Here is a 16,640-nt window from a genome sequence, read left to right as displayed (position 1 = left end):
CTGTAAGAACATTAATAAACCACAGAATAACCACTAAAACATTCTGTAAATATCACTAAACATGGACCTCTCATCAGTAGCAGGAGTGATACACAATGTTCCTTATGATAACTCAGCAAAGGGAAACAAGGCACACAAAATAAGATGGTTTCTCTTTTAACAGCCTGCACATGCAGGGCTGGTACAGAGAAGAACAAATCACTGGACACAGTCTCGTTTTCCTGCCAAATTTCAGACAGAAAACTAAAGACTGAACTGAACCGAGCTCCTGCATGAGCACCTGGATCATTCTAAAGGGAATAGATGGATGGGGAGTGTGCATGCGTTGATTAAGTCCCTCCCCTTTGTACACACATCGCTACTCCCCATTGGATGGTTTAGAGAGGTCCTCCGATCGGCCCCTCCAGAGTCGGTCACGGCCCTGGAGGAGCCGAGAAGACGATCAAACTGGACTATTCGAGAGAGAGAGAGAGAGAGAGAGAGAGAGGTGCGCCGTGCGTAGAGGCGTGCGGCGCCAACCTCCGCTGCTCAAGCAACGAGCCAGTTTTGAGAATGTAAGAAGTAGAAAGTACAGATATTTGTGCTCAAATGTAACGAGTAAAAGTAAAAAGTCGTCAGGAAAATAAATACTCAAGTAAAGTACAGATATGTGAAAAATCTACTTGAGTACAGTAACGAAGTATTTCTGCTTCGTAACGAAGTATTACTACTTCGTTACTTTCCACCACTGCTGAGGCGGCATCAGAACCGTCACTCAGCGCCGCACGTGATTGGTCAGATTAAAGTCGGGGTCACTGTCACACGTACGCAGCTTCCTGCCCGGTGACATCACAGCTTCAACCAACATTAACGACGTGTGTGCGTTGACCTCACTTTGCCAGACTGTGTCAAAGCAGCTGCTACCTTCTGACGTCGCACATGAAAATAACTCGACAACCGCTCGTCCGACGACAACGGCGTCAAACGCACGACACACCTGATTCCTGTCACATTGTGTGTCTGTGTTGTGTTGCAGTGCGCAGGACCCTGAAGGGCGGCCTCAGTCTGGACGTGGTTCAGGCTCTGGGACTCAACAGCAAGACGGGAGACAGAGTCTGATCGTCATCGATTAAAGAGACTGGACTCAGCTGATCAGATGAGAGGCTCCGCCCACCGACAGGAAGGACTGATTCAAACTGAACAAACTTTATTGTCAACACTGTTCATGTGGAAACCGTTAAAAACCAGAGAATCAGTTTCATTCCGACACAGTGTGTGGTTTTATCACATGTAAATGTGATTATATTAGCATGTTGAACAACAGCAGGTGATTCACACAGACACACAAAACACCGTGCAACACACACAAATACACACACTGAATTACACGTACTCAGCTGTTTTTATTTTTTTTTAACTACACAAACTAGTTTTTAACACACAAAATTCACAAGTTTCAATGTTTCACTAAAAGTTATTTTTTTATTGATCTCACGTTACTGACACACACACACAAACACACATGCACACACACACACACACACATACACATTAAAGACAAACTTTAAAATGTTTGATATTTAAAACACACGTTAAGTTAAAGTTTTAGCAACAATCTCTTTCACCAACATTTCACTAAAGTCTGAGTCTGAATCCAACTGAATGTAAATCGTGTTTTAAAATGAAATCATTGATCGATACTTTTATTGATTCAGCTGATAAATAAAAACTAAAGCAGGAAACTGAGGAACTGAGACTTTTAAAAATCTGATCTAATGATCATTTTAATACAGAATGTAAATATGAATGAAAAGAATGTATAATAAAAAATTATTTTACTGAAGTGTGTGCTGGAAATATCATCTATTACCACTAGAGAGATTCAGACTCGGACCAGGTGAGACGTCGCCTTTACAACCAAGCTGCTGTGTCACCGTTCACAAACACACACACACACGCAGACACACACACACAAGCACACACAAACACACACGCACACAAACACACACGCACACACACACTACATGTCACAAAACAAATTAGAATAAAATCACTAATGTGGAACAAAACAGTTCAACATGTCACTGTCACTGCTTTAGCCCTGTGTGTGTGTGTGTGTGTTTGTGTGTTTGTGTGTGTGTGTGTGTGTTTGTGTGTTTGTGTGTGTGTGTGTGTGTGGTTGTGTGTGTCAGCTGCTTCTTCTGACCTCAGGTCAGTTTGTGTGACTCTGCTGATGAAGACTCTGTTTTAATTTAAAGTGGAAGATGAACATTTTATAGAAACAGTAGAGGAAGAGTGAACCTGTTCCATGTTCTAAGTAATAAAGTTTTTTATGAAGAACTTAAGTTTTGTGTTTGTTTTCTTCAAAATGATGACGTCTCTAATTCTGAGAAAAAACTTTATTGTTATTAAAAACCTTTTTTGTTATTATAAAGTTGATCATTATTAATTGATCACTAATCATCTGCATCGCTTATCAAACAACTCACTAGTCAAGTCTCATAAGCTTTTATTTTGAAGGCCGCCACAGGTCAAAACAAACTACTGTTCATCCTCCGTGAATCTCCAACCGACCGAGGGCTTGTGGGAACCTGGTTTGGGTCCTGGTCGGGGTCGGGGTCCTGGTCATGGTCCTGGTCAGGGTCCTAGTCCTGGTCAGGGTCCTGGTCGGGGGTCCTGGTCAGGGGTCCTGGTCATGGTCCTGGTCAGGGTCCTGGTCCTGGTCATGGTCCAGGTCATGGTCCTGGTCAGGGTCCTGGTCAGGGTCCTGGTCAGGGTCCTGGTCTGGGTCCTGGCTCCCAGCTGACTGCAGGCCCGGGTGCACCTCAGGGTCCTGGTCCTGGTCAGGGTCCTGGTCAGGGTCCTGGTCGGGGGTCCTGGTCATGGTCCTGGTCAGGGTCCTGGTCGGGGGTCCTGGTCAGGGTCCTGGTCGGGGTCCTGGTCAGGGTCCTGGTCGGGGTCCTGGTCTGGGTCCTGGTCTGGGTCCTGGCTCCCAGCTGACCTCAGGCCTGGGTGCACCTCAGGGTCCTGTGGGAGGAGCTGGAAGATGATGGGAGAAGAACATCTGGAAACTCCTGAATGAAAACACTGTTCAGATTAAACCAGATGTTTTCACCCTTGACCTCTGGGCCTGGTTCTCTGATCCAGATGTGAAGAGAGTTTAAAACTCACACTCACGTATGTGACACAGCTTCCTGTCTCCTGACCCCTCTGTTTGTCTGATGACCTTTTAAAGAGACTCGAGCCAAAGATTGAGAACCAGAGGAGGAAATCACTGAAAGGTCCAAATAATAAAAACATGTGGAGGAAGATTCCAAGTATAAAGTTAAAGTATCAACATCAAAGGTTTGTGTTTTAATGTCACAATATTTCATTATTTAATCACTGATATCGTATTCTTTTTTATTTATATTGTGTGTGTTTGTGTGTATATGTGTGTGTGCGTGCGTGTGTTTGTATTTGTGCGTGTGCGTGTGTGTGTGTGTGTGTGTGTGTGTGAGTGTGTGTGTGCGTGCGTGTGTTTGTATTTGTGCGTGTGCGTGTGTGTGTGTGTGTGTGTGTGTGTGTGTGTGTGTGTGTGTGTGTGTGTGTGTGTGTGTGTGTGTGTGTGTGTGTGTGTGTCTTTAAAGCGGGACTGGGGGGGTCACATGTCTAGCTCCGGTGTCCCCTCCTCCGTGTCTTACCGGTGTGAGTAGTACCGGCCTCTTCCTCCTCCTGCTCCTCCTCCTCTTCCTCCTCCTCCTCCTCCTCCTCCTCCTCCTCCTCCTCCTCCTCCTCCTCCTCCTCCTCCTCCTCCTCCTCCTCCTCCTCCGTGTCCTCTCGGTGTCCCGGTGTGTATATAACCGGGATGTCAGCCTCCTGAGCTCCGGGGTGAAGATGCTGCTGCTCGGTCTGGTTCTGCTGCTGCTGCCGGTCTCTGCGGCCGACCTCCCGGGGACCGGTGCTCCTGTCCCGGGGACCGGTGCTCCTCTACTCCCGGGGACCGGTGCTCTTCTCCCGGGGACTGGTCCTCTTGTCCCGGGGACCGGTCCTCCTCCGCTCCGGGGGCCGGGTCTCGGCTTCTCTCCGCCGGCACCTGCCTCCTCCTCCTCCTCCTCCGCCCCGCGGCTCCTCCTCATCCCGCAGCCCGGAGCGGATCCCCGGGCTCCCGGTGTCGCCTCGGCCCGGTCCGGGATGGAGGACCCGACCGGCCCGGTGGAGGAGCAGGAGGGGGGGCAGCACCACCACGGCGGCGGGTTCCGGGTGGTCCAGTGGGAGTGGAGCTACGTGCAGACCCCGTTCATCATCGCCATCTGGCTCCTGGTGGCCAGCGTGGCCAAGATCTGTGAGTGTCTGTGTGTGTGTGTGTGTGTGTGTGTGTGTGTGTGTGTGTGTGTGTGTGTGTGTGTGTGTGTGTGTGTGTGTGTCTGTGTGTGTGTGTGCGTCTGTGTGTGTAATCTCAAGTGAAACACTGTCACTTTACTCTGGTTCTGGTTCTTATTCTGGGTTTGGGTTTAGTTCTGGTTGTTCTTGTTCTTGTTCTTGTTCAGGTTCATGTTCTGGGTTTGATCCTGGATCTGGTTCTTGTTGTTCTGGTTCTGGTTCTGGTTCTGGTTCTGGTTCTTGTTCTTGTTCTTGGTTAGGTCCTGATCCTGATCCTGATCCTGGTCCTGGATCTGGTTGTTCTTGTTCTGGTTCTAGTTCTGGTTCTTGTTCTTGGTTAGGTCCTGGTCCTGGTCCTGATCCTGATCCTGGTTCTGGTTGTTCTCGTTGTCGTTCTTGTACAGGTTCTTGTTCTGGGTTTGATCCTGGTTCTGGATGTGGTTCTTGTTCAGGTTCTTGTTCTGGGTTTGGTCCTGATCCTGGTCCTGATCCTGATCCTGATCCTGGTTCTGGTCGTGCTGCTCCACTGGAAGCAGAACCTCACACCTCCTTTATAAAGAGCATGTAACTGATATAAACCCAGTGGTCACAGGTTTAATCCAGAGTGAATCCTGGTTCCTGTTTACATTGATATGAATCTGCATCGAACTTCAACTGGAGCCAGAAAACTGAACAACATCAAGTGATGAGTGAACAGGAGTCAAACTCTGGAGGGGCGGAGCCTGGGTAGAGGGGCAGAGCTTGTAGAGCAGCAGGAGGCGGGACATGACGTATAAACTCTGCTGTGGACAGATCAGTGTTGTTGTTTCCAGCTCCTCCACACGGCGTCGGCCTCATCACCAGAAGATCTGGAATCTCCTCGTGTTTCCAAGTGGACGTCTTCGTCTTCTACGTGTCCGGCTCCTCTTCTTCATCCTGAGATCTTTGTGTTCTTCAGTTTCACGTCACGTGTTAGAAACCTCGTCCACACGTCCACTCGCTCACTGGGAAGCTTCCACACATTGTCCTGCTGGTTGAAGTAGAACATGTGAGGAACATGTGAGGAACATGGTTCTTCAGGTCTTGTCTGAAAGCAGCTTCTGTCTCCGTCTCCCCATCTTACATTAAACATTCTGTTCTTCTGTCATGGCTCTGTGGACTCACACACACACACACACACACACACACACACACACACACACACACACACACACACACACACACACACACACACACACACACACACACAGTGTCATGTTTCCTGGGCTGCTGGTGACTCACTGTGCTGCAGGACATTAACAAGATATACATGCTGCTTGTTAACGTGATAATGTTACACAAACACACACACACACACAAACACAGACACACACTCAGGCTCTGTTCACTCAGATGAATCCACTTCTCTATCCTCATCTGATGACAACTCAACCTGTCGCACAATTATCTGACGCTCAATGTTGGACTGTTTTCTTCTTGTGAACAGAGACACTGTTGATCACCACAGACTCACACAGTGTCGTTTCTCTAAACTCACACAGTGTCGTTTCTCTAAACTCACACAGTGTCGTTTCTCTCGACTCAGACCAACACGTCCCTGTTTCCTCCAGATGTTTGTGTCCGGAGCTGAAAGAGAGAGAGCACTGACACATCTGGAGATGAGCAGCTGTTTGAGGACTCACTTTACGAGGAGATAAGGTTTCAGGTGTTGTTGTGGAACCTGCTCCCTGAGTCTCTGAGCTGCAGCAGCTCGTCTCCTGAGACACACGCCGCCGCTGGCTGATGTGAGACGTCCACGGAGACATTTAAAGACTCGTTCACTTTCTCCTAATATAACCACAGGGTTGAGCTTCCTGAATCTATCGTCATAGAAACACGTACAGGTGTAACTGTCACATGTTCAGTGTATGAACATGGACACGTCAACATCAGGACGATTTAAGTTACATTTGTTGTGCAATAATGGTTAGGAGTGATATCTTAAGCTGGTGTGCCTTTAGGCGTTCAATACATTTGGTTATCAAAATCAAATATAAAACATTAATATTAATATTAAATCATAACTTTAGTTTGTTTAAGTTCTCGCGGGGCACCACCCTTCACAGAAGGGAAACGATAGCCAATTTATTGATTAAGATCAGTCTCATTTAGATCTAGTTCACTTCGAAATCTTAATATTTACTATTAAAGATTATATAATGAACAGTTAAGGTTTATAGAGTTCTTGACAGTGTAACGTTGGCAAAATTCACTTATGCAACATTAATGAAAGGACAAGTTTAAAAGAAAACATTTATTATGGACATAATAAAGTATCAAAAACACAAGTTACTAACAAAGATGTGTGTGTGTGTGTGTGTGTGTGTGTGTGTGTGTGTGTGAGGGTCTCTCTGGTAGTTAAACAAAGAAAGTCACACCTTCCTGTGATCTTTTAAGATGGTCTCTAAGATAGCACCCCCCCTTCTTCTGCAGAAGTGGTTCTACGACTTGCAGTGGGGGTCTGAGCTGATGAGGTGAGGAGATATGCGTCTCTGTGTGGATGTTAAACAGAGACTGAAAGGGTCAGAGAAATCCTGTGAGGAGCGTATGTAACATTTAACTTTAATCTTACTTGTAACCACCATCACACCACATATATCAACTTTAAAAACACCACACAGAATCAAATAAACAGGCTTGCTCAGCGTAGTATAATTATTAAGCCCAGTATGTTACCAGTTCTTGAACAGGGAGAAAGTTGCTATGCGGTCCGCCGTTCTTCCTGGCTTTGAAGACTCTGGTTCGTGTGGTCTCTGCTTCCGCGGTTCTGTTGAGCTGTGATGCTCTCGCTTGTTGAATTCCTTACCTGCAGGATATCGAATCGCTGCAAGGAGAATGGTAGAGCTTGAAGGGCGAGGAGGTTTCCTTGAGAAGATGAGCTGGAAGCTGCACCTTTGCGCTCCTCTCGTAGAGTTGGATGCAAAGAGAAGATGCCCGGCAGGAGCAGTCAGGCCCCCGCTAGGCGATGCAGGAGAGGAGAGGCTGGACAGCCCGCCGTCCTCAGTGGTGGTCGGTGGAGAAAGAGAGAGAGACTCTGGAGGAGGCCTGCTCTTAAATAGGCCCAGTGACTCTCAGGTCATGTGGCCAGATTGACCAATTGGAGTTGATCCTGGTAGAACTTCGCACCTATGTGTGAAGATGTCCAGAGCAGAAGGAGCCTATGGCCCCCTTCAGAGACTGAGTTCCTTTAATGTCTCAGAACAATGGAACCTGTGGCTTCTTGGGAGATTGAGTTCGCTCCAGCACATGTTCTTTCTCAAGACAAAGAACATGTGCTTTCAGGTTTTGACTACACATCCAGGCCGAAAGAGTGGCCCGCGGTTTGCTCAAAAACCATCTCCCAACACATTTGATGCTGTTGGAATGTTTGGAAAAACAATTTAAAGGGTCAGTCTGTATGTCTGTCTTTGTGTGTGTGTGTGTGTGTGTGTGTGTGTGTGTGTGTGTGTGTGTGTGTGTGTGTGTGTGTGTGTGTGTGTGTGTGTGTGTGTGTGTGTGTGTGTGTGTGTGTGTGTGTGTGTGTGTGTGTGTGTGTGTTTGTCGGCACAAGCGAGCGAAAGAGAGTTAGAGGGACGAGTCAGGAGAGTCACTTTAATAAAAGTTTGGATCTATATGTTCTGATCTGTGTTGATATTGAGTCGTTGGTCACAAATCAATGAGAAGAGAAACTACTCGTTTGATTGGTCGTGAAGCTGCTTCGGCTCAGAGACTCCTCCCCTGAGGAGGACGTCCTCCAGGTGCGTCCCATCACATGTGCGTCCTCACAGTGCGTCCACACCTGGATTTAGAACTGCAGCCTCAGCTCCTCTGAGCAGCTGCAGCTCAGCTTCACCAGCACAATGCATTCTGGGATACGCTGTTCAGAGAAGGATCCAGACGTCATCAGTCTTCAAACACGTCCTCTGCATTGAGACAGACAGACTTGAACCATACGTGTGTGCGTCACTTTCTGAAGTCCCCCCCTGTCTGAGACTCGCAGCTCATTGGTTCCTACTGAAGTCTTCAAGCTATTAAACTCATCTTTATGTTATCTCAGTGGTTTGCCCTAAAAAGGTAAACAGGGACTTTGTTGGGGACTATTTTCAGCGGCACATTAATCAACAGTGTGTGTGTTTGTGTGTGTGTGTGTGTGTGTGTGTATCTGTATCTAAATAAACTACTGTGTTTGTTGAATGATAATTAACTGATATTAGTTTGATCTCTCGTTGTTGAGCTGATGAACGTTCAGAGTTTCTGTCCTCGTTGTGCGTCTGGTGTGTGAGAGGATCAGCTGATGTGTGTGTGTTTGTGTGTGTGTGTGTGTGTGTGTGTGTGTGTGAGTGTGTGTCTCTCACTTTACTTCCTGGTTCTCCTGCAGTGTTCCACCTCTCCCAGCGCTTCACCACGGTGGTTCCAGAGAGCTGCATGCTCATCCTGCTGGGCCTGGTCCTGGGCGGCGTCGTGCTCATAGCCAATAAGAAGCAGCTGTACCAGCTAGAGCCCGCCCTCTTCTTCCTCTTCCTGCTGCCGACCATCGTGGGCGACGCCGGCTACTTCATGCCCGCCCGCCTCTTCTTCGACAACCTGGGCGCCATCCTGACGTACGCCGTGGTCGGGACGCTGTGGAACGCCTTCTGCACCGGCTTCTGCCTGTATGCCGCCAAACTGCTGGGGGTCATAGGTCAGTGACAGGGGTCGTAGGGTCAGTGACTGGGGGTCAGAGAGGGTCAGCTACCTGGAGACTGGGATATTGATCTGTGATGTCATCCTGTGACTGTGACACGTTCAGGTACCAACAAATAGAATTTGCGTCTCCTGTGTGTGTGTGTGTGTGTCTGGGTGTCTTTGTGTGTGTGTGTGTGTGTGTGTGTGTGTGTGTGTGTGTGTGTGTGTGTGTGCAGATGAGCGTGTGCAGGCCGACCTCATGGACTTCCTCCTGTTCGGAGCGCTGATCTCGGCCGTGGACCCGGTGGCGGTGCTGGCCGTGTTCGAGGAGGTTCACATCAACGACATGCTCTTCATCATCGTGTTCGGAGAGTCGCTGCTCAACGACGCCGTCACCGTGGTGAGACACACACACACACACACAATACACACACACACACACACACACACACACACAGGGCACAAGAGAATGTCACACCATGTTAAAGCCCTATGAGACGAATTGTGATTTGTGAATATGGGCTATACAAATAAAATTTGATTGATTGATTGACAAGAGGTACACATATGTAAGAGAGGATTACTAGGTGTGTGTGTGTCTTTGTGTGTGTCTGTGTGTGTGTGTGTCTTTGTGTGTGTGTGTGTGTGTGTCTGTGTGTGTGTGTCGGTCATGTCCACTTCGCTCTGGTTGTATTTCTGAGTTATTTTGATAGTTGTCTATAAACTAACCCGTCATATGTATGGTTTATTGTCACAGACCTGAAGTCAGATCCTGGTCTCGGCAGCGGAGACGTTCTGACTTTTCTTTCCTTCTGAGTCAAACGTTCCAACAAAGAATTTTATTGTGAAGAACAGAGCGACGCAGAAAGAATTCACATTGACTCAGTAACGTGAGATTAAAGAGTTCCAGCAGATTAACTCGGCAGCTTTCTAATCCTCCGCAGAACTCAGAGTTTGAGCTAATCCCAGCAACACAACTCAGTGTGGGAAGAAACCGAAACTGTGACCTGCAGCAACAACATTCTACATGTTTCCATGACGATGCATCACCTGTGCTTGACAGGAAGTGACATCAGGGCAGCTCAGTCACCACAAACACACACACATACACACGCAGAGACACACTCTGGTCCCCAGTCAGCAACAGGTGACGTCACGGCCTCTAACCGGTAACCAGTGGTAACCAGTGGTAACCAGCGGTAACCAGTGGTAACCAGCGGTAACCAGTGGTAACCAGCGGTAACCAGCGGTAACCAGCGGTAACCAGCGGTAACCAGCGGTAACCTGAGTCTCTTCTCTCTGTTGCAGGTGTTATATAAAGTCTACATTTCCTTCGTGGAGGTCGGAGTGGAGAACGTCCAGACGGCAGATTACTTCAAAGGAGTTGGTGAGTTCACCGAGACCATGAAAGTGTCTTCTTCTCCTCTGGAGCTCACTCATCTTCATCATCTTCCTCATCTTCCTCCTGCGCAGCCTCCTTCCTCATCGTCAGTATCGGCGGGACTCTGGTGGGTCTGGTGTTTGCCGTCATCCTGGGTTTCATCACTCGCTTCACGAAGAAGGTCCGCATCATCGAGCCGCTCTTCGTCTTCCTGCTGGTCTACCTGGCCTACCTGACCGCCGAGCTCTTCTCGCTGTCCGCCATCCTGTCGTAAGTAGAACTCCATGAGCCACACACAGCCTTCAGCGATTGGTCGGGCTTCGATCACATGACCCTCTTCAGTAAGCAACCTCAGTAGAAACAACATGGAGAATCAATCCCACTGGGACTGACCCTGTTCTCTAACAGCTGCTGCTCAGATCAGTTCAGTCTTTTACAACCAGACGACTTAGTGTAGATTGATATTAGATTTGGTCCCTGTCCCATCTCAAATCAAATCAAATCAAAGTTTCTTGGGACATGGAAGGCAGCATCTACACAGTAGACAGGCTTTACAAAAATCCAAAAACATACCATATAACATATAATGTATTACATATTAAAATATTAAAATGAAGCAGAAAAATATTAAAATGAAGCAGATGTTTACCGGGTGGAGTGGGGAATTTTAAATTAAAACAAAAAATGTGAATATATATGTAGTAAGTACGTAGTAAGTGGGACCTGTGATCTTTTGACCTGGCAGGCAAGGGCTTTACAAAATAAAAATAAGATACCATATAACATATAACATATAACATATAACATATAACATATAACATAGCAAAGTAAAAAGAAGCAGCAGTTTACCAACAGTTGTTACTAACAGTGTTAATAACAGTGTATACTCTCATATACACACACACACACACACACACACACACACACACACACACACACACACACACACACACACAGAAACAGTGTCCCTCTTGTCATCCAATCAGAATGACCTTCTGTGGCATCGGAGCCAATAAATACGTGGAGGCCAACATCTCCCAGAAGTCTCGGACCACGGTCAAGTACACGATGAAGACTCTGGCCAGCATCGCTGAGACCATCATCTTCATCTTCCTCGGGATCTCAGCCGTGGACAAGACCAAGTGGGCCTGGGACACAGGCCTGGTGTCCTGCACCCTCATCTTCATCTTCGTCTTCAGAGCCATGGGTCAGTCCCCCCCCGCCCCCCCGACACCGTGACCTCTGCCCTCTGTCCATCTGTAACCGACCTCTGATAACCTCTGACCTCCAGGTGTGATCGGTCAGACCTGGGTCCTCAACCGCTTCCGCCTCGTCCCATTGGACAAGATCGACCAGGTGGTGATGTCGTACGGCGGCCTGCGGGGGGCGGTGGCGTTCGCTCTGGTGGTTCTGCTGGACGGCGAGCGCGTCAAGGCCAAAGATTACTTTGTCGCCACGACGATCGTGGTGGTGTTTTTCACGGTCATGTTCCAGGTGAGAGCTGAGTGTGTGTGTGTGTGTCTGTATGAAGGTTGTGTGAACGTGTCCTGGTTTCTGATTGGTTCGTGGTGTTGAGGTCATCGTCTGTGTCACACGTTCACTTCCTGTTGTCAGGGCCTGACCATCAAACCTCTGGTGAATTGGCTCAAAGTTCCTCGTTCCACCAACAGAAAACCGACCATCAACGAGGAGATCCACGAGAGGGTGAGAGGACTCTTCTTCTTCTTCTTCTTCTTCTTCTTCTTCTTCTTCTTCTTCTTCTTCTTCTTCTTCTTCTTCTTCTTCTTCTTCTTCTTCTTCTTCTTCTTCTTCTTCTTCTTCTTCTTCTTCTTCTTCTCCTTTGTCCTCCTCTCCAGTCCAAGAAAAACCTCCTGTGCTCCTGTTCTCTCTCTCTCTCTCTCTCTCTCTCTCTCTCTCTCTCTCTCTCTCTCTCTCTCTCTCTCTCTCTCTCTCCCTCCATCATTCAGATGTTTGATAGATTCACCTCCGTGGTCACGGTCACTTCCTGTTGTTGATCTGATATCTTGATGATGTCATCCCGTGTCCTCAGGCCTTCGATCACATCCTGACGGCGGTGGAGGACATCGCAGGCCTGCAGGGTTACCACCACTGGAGAGACAAGTCAGTCCTGAAGACGTCCTGATGACATCATGTCCGTGGTCATGTGTCACACGTGAGAGGTCACGAGGTCACGTGTGTGTGTGTGTGTGTGTCTCGTCCTCAGGTGGGAGCAGTTTGATAAGAACTACCTGAGCAAGCTGCTGCTGAGGAAGTCGGTGTACAGGAAGAGCGAGCTGTGGGAGGCGTACCAGAAGATCAACATCCGGGACGCCATCAGCGTCATCGACCAGGTGAGAGCGGCTCGCCACTTCACTCACACGTGTGGTGACCTTTCACCTTCACCAGGTTCATGAAACACTCTGAACTGAGGGATTATGGGAGATGTGGCCTTCAAGAGGAGAAACAGGGAAAGCTGATGGATCTAACCTTTGACCTGTGTGTGTGTGCGTGTGCATGTGTGCCTGCGTGTGCGTGTGCGTTTGTGTGTGTGTGTTTGTGTGTCTGTGTGTGTGTAGGGTGGGAACGTCCTGACCTCAGCCAGACTGTCTCTTCCCTCCATGGCCTCCAGAGCCTCGTTTCCTGAAGTCACCAACGTCACCAACTACCTGTGAGTCCCATGACTGTTGTGTGTCTGTGTGTGTGTGTGTATTGGTGTGTGTTTGTGTGTGTGTGTGTGTGAGCCCCAGGCAGTGAGGGCCTCATGGGAAATGTAGTTGAATGTGAATTGTGATTTAGTTTAATCTAAGAAGGACAATGTGGTCTGTTCCAGGCTCGGTGTTGTGTTGTTAACGTGTTGTTTACTTGTTGTTTACCTGTTGTTTACCTGTTGTTTACCTGTTGTTTACCTGCGTGTTCCAGGCGTGAGAACGGCAGCGGCGTGTGTCTGGACCTCCAGGCGATCGATAACGTCCCTGGAGCCAAAGTGGAGGAGGACTCAGAGACACATCATGTCCTCGCAGGAAACCTGTACAAACCCAGGAGACGGGTAACACAAACACACACACACACACACAAAAACACACACACACACACACACACACACACACACACACACACACACACACACACACACAAACACAAACACACACACACAGAGTTTCTATAAGGACTGTGTTGTTCCTGTGTTGTGTCAGTGGGTTATATGTAGTGTGCTCACTTTTTTGTGTGTCTGTTGTGTTGTGTTTGTTCAGTACCAGTCTCACTACAGCCGACACTTCATGCCTCTGGGGGAGAAGGAGCGTCAGGACCGGGAGGTTTTCCAGAGAAACATGAAGAGTCGCATGGAGACGTTCAAATCCACCAGACACAAACGACACAAGAAGGAGCGCAGCCTCAAGAAGGTCTGCCTCACACACAGACACACACACAGACACACACAGACACACAAACACACACACACACAGCTGTAGTGGAGCTGACGGGTTTATTCTTCTTTCCCCAGCGGCGAGGATCTGACACCAAAGACGACGGCGGCGACAAACCCAGACGCAACGTCAGCTGGCACGACAAAGGTCAGGCACAGTGACGGGGGGGGGGGCAGAGCGCTCAGGGGCCCTTCACCTTCAATACACCTGCCCGCCAGCAGGGGGAGACTGTGCACTGACGAGTTGTGTGTGTGTGTGTGTGTTCAGATCCAGTGGTCGTCCCTGTGGAGTCGGAGGAAGCAGAGCACTCGGACCCGGAGAAGGACGAAGACGTCGGCATCACCTTCGTCGCTCGTCAGGTCGAGACCTCAGGTGAGTCATCAGTCACATGACCTGTCAGGAGAGTCATCAGTCACATGACCTGTCAGGTGGTTTCATCACCTGTTCTCAATCTGTGATGAAGCAGCTGTTCCAGTTTCTCTCTGATTGATCAGTGTTTGGATTCAGGAGCAGTTCAGACTCTAACCCTCCTCTCCTTGTGACTCCTCCCTCAGTCCCAGCAGCTGTGGGCGGGGCTCAGAGTCCCACCGCCCCCCCCTCACCCATCAGTGAGGGCAGCCAGTTACCGTGGAAAGGCGGCGTGAGCTCCACCCCCCCCTGCGTGTCTGTGGAGGCCACAAAGGTCATCCCCGTTGACCTCCAGCAGGCCTGGAACCAGAGCATCTCGTCCTTGGAGAGCATCTCCTCGCCGCCGGCGCCGGTCGAGCCCGTGCACCCCCGGGTCATCGCCCTCTCCCGCCTGGGGGGGCCGCGCCCGGCCTCCTACACCCCCCCCAGCAGCTTGGGGAGCAGCACCTCCTCCATCGGAGCACAGGTGTCACAGGGCTCCTTCAGCTTCTCGGAGAAGAAGAAAAAGAAGGAGGAAGAGGAGGAGGAGGAAGAGGAGGAGGAGCCGGCAGCGCAGGAGCTGCAGCCGCTCATGTCGTCTCTGAGGCCCCCCGGGCCCCTGCCCCCCCCACCACCTCCTCCAGGCTCCGCCCCTGGTCCAGGGGGGAGGAGGAACCCCTGTGTCTACCTGAGAAGCCTGGTGTCAGCGCCCCCTGCAGGCAGCAGCGAGCCACACAGCCGAGGCCCCACCCAGCTGTAACGCACACGCCTGTCAGCTCGTCCAATCAGAAGCCAGCTCTCACCCGAGGTCACTCACACATGAATGTAGCAGCTCAAGTTTCACCAAAGTTCAGTCCCAGTGTCGAGCAGCGGAGCCAGTGATACATTAGTGTTTATTTGCCTGTGCCCTTATTCTGATATGATAATCATCCGTCCAATCACAGCCTCGGCTCCGCCCACTTGGTTCAGTGATGTTTAATCTCCTGAGCTCGTTAACGTCACCTCCCACACACGTGACAGGTCACATGACCTGATTCATACGTGTTAATAATGACTCTGTGTTCACTGTTCATTTTGATCTTGTTTTAAAACAAACATTTTGGTATTTTTACATCTAAATTTCTGTCTTTTCTCTTCCTGTAAAACACTGTTCGATGACTCATCATTCACTCACGATGTCACTCAGTCTGCGTCCAATCAGAAAGCTGGAATTTATAACTTCCTCCCCGTGACTATAAATTCTGGACCTACACTGTCCCATTCATCGCTGGAATCCCAGAGAGTGTGGGCGAGACATTTGTGTTCAGAGCTTCTTGTGTCTCTTCTGACGTCACAGTGGGTCACATGACTCGTGGGTCAGTGGGTCACATGACTCGTTTGTGTCTCCTCCGTCCTGCGTCTGTCCCTCATCTGTTCATTCACTTTATTGTGATGTTGTGTGTTTGTCAGTGGAGTCACATGTCACACTTCCTGTTCGTAGGAGCCGACAAGACGTTCAATGACAGGAAGTGATATATCGATTTGTACGTGAACATCTCTGCTGATGTTCATGATGAGAGCAATTTAACTATAAATATTTTAAATATTACATTTATAGTGAATCATCTTAAAGTGTTGCTGCTGCTTTTTAGAACATTATTGATCATCTACAGATAATCAGTCTTTTTAATCCTGGACCAGTTCACATGCTGAGAGACAAAGACTCATGTTGTGATAGAGTGTGAGTGTGATGGTCTGAGTGAGGATGTGTGAGCACAGCGCCACCTGCAGTCGGACTCCGGAGTCGCTTGTTTTCAAAGACCAAAGTGTAAAAGCTTCATGAACATGTAGACAGCGTGTGTCTGTCTATAACTGCCTTACTCTGTGTCGCTGTGTGTGTGTGTGAGTGTGTGAGTGTGTGTGTAGGTTCATTATTCACCAGCAGAATGTTTTCACACTGAATCTGAAGTTTGTGTGTCTTGTTTTGCCAAAGAGTCAGTTTGTGTTGCACAAAGTCCAGCAGCTGCTGCAGCAACTCAACTTAACAACACAACATGTAATAACCATACAACACCACAGCATCTCACAACACTGCTGTTCAACTGCTGCCCATACCCATATCAGCATGGACCACAGGAAGAGACACAACAAAGCAACACTGGATGGATTGTGTAGCACAGGATCATCACGTCTGGTTTCATTCTCTTCTCAGAGGCCGTGTCCGTCCTTGTTAGATATTTATAAACTCCCATGTGACCTGAACACAACACAAGGAACCAGCTGCAGATCAATAATCCCTGTGAACAAATTAAAGGATCAGATTAAGGTGAATATTACAGATTTCACTCCTTAGTTTCCACCAGCAGGTCTCATGTTGCCCCAGGCGTTCAGACCTCCAGGTCCCTGAAGGGGTCGTACTGCAGCAGCTGCTGGAGATCTCTGTCCTCCGTCCTGTCCCCTCGTCT

General features: G+C 48.8%; 2 protein-coding genes across 2 annotated transcripts in view; both read left to right on the top strand.

The window, feature by feature from the left end:
• Positions 1-2,111, top strand: part of fhod1 (formin homology 2 domain containing 1) — a 31,188-nt gene extending 29,077 nt beyond the window's left edge. Inside the window, exon 27 of the mRNA XM_061067615.1 lies at positions 1,016-2,111. Coding sequence (XP_060923598.1) covers positions 1,016-1,098 — 83 coding nt within the window. The 3' untranslated portion in view covers positions 1,099-2,111. The remainder of the gene's footprint in view (positions 1-1,015) is intronic.
• A 1,744-nt stretch (positions 2,112-3,855) lies between these two features.
• slc9a5 (solute carrier family 9 member A5) lies at positions 3,856-14,956 on the top strand. The gene is made up of 17 exons (XM_061067568.1): positions 3,856-3,922; positions 4,010-4,303; positions 8,717-9,019; positions 9,240-9,403; positions 10,312-10,390; positions 10,477-10,654; positions 11,371-11,591; positions 11,676-11,878; positions 11,999-12,088; positions 12,435-12,505; positions 12,609-12,735; positions 12,961-13,052; positions 13,304-13,430; positions 13,636-13,785; positions 13,887-13,956; positions 14,077-14,188; positions 14,353-14,956. The coding sequence occupies exons 1-17, from the start codon at positions 3,856-3,858 to the stop codon at positions 14,954-14,956; spliced, it is 2,952 nt and encodes a 983-aa protein (XP_060923551.1).
• Positions 14,957-16,640: the final 1,684 nt, after the last annotated feature.

The sequence above is a fragment of the Limanda limanda genome, chromosome 3 (assembly GCF_963576545.1).
Source record: "Limanda limanda chromosome 3, fLimLim1.1, whole genome shotgun sequence".
Classification (NCBI taxonomy): Eukaryota; Metazoa; Chordata; class Actinopteri; order Pleuronectiformes; family Pleuronectidae; genus Limanda; species Limanda limanda.
The sequence above is the reverse complement of the archived record's forward strand: the minus strand, read 5'-3'. Positions and strand labels throughout refer to the sequence as shown.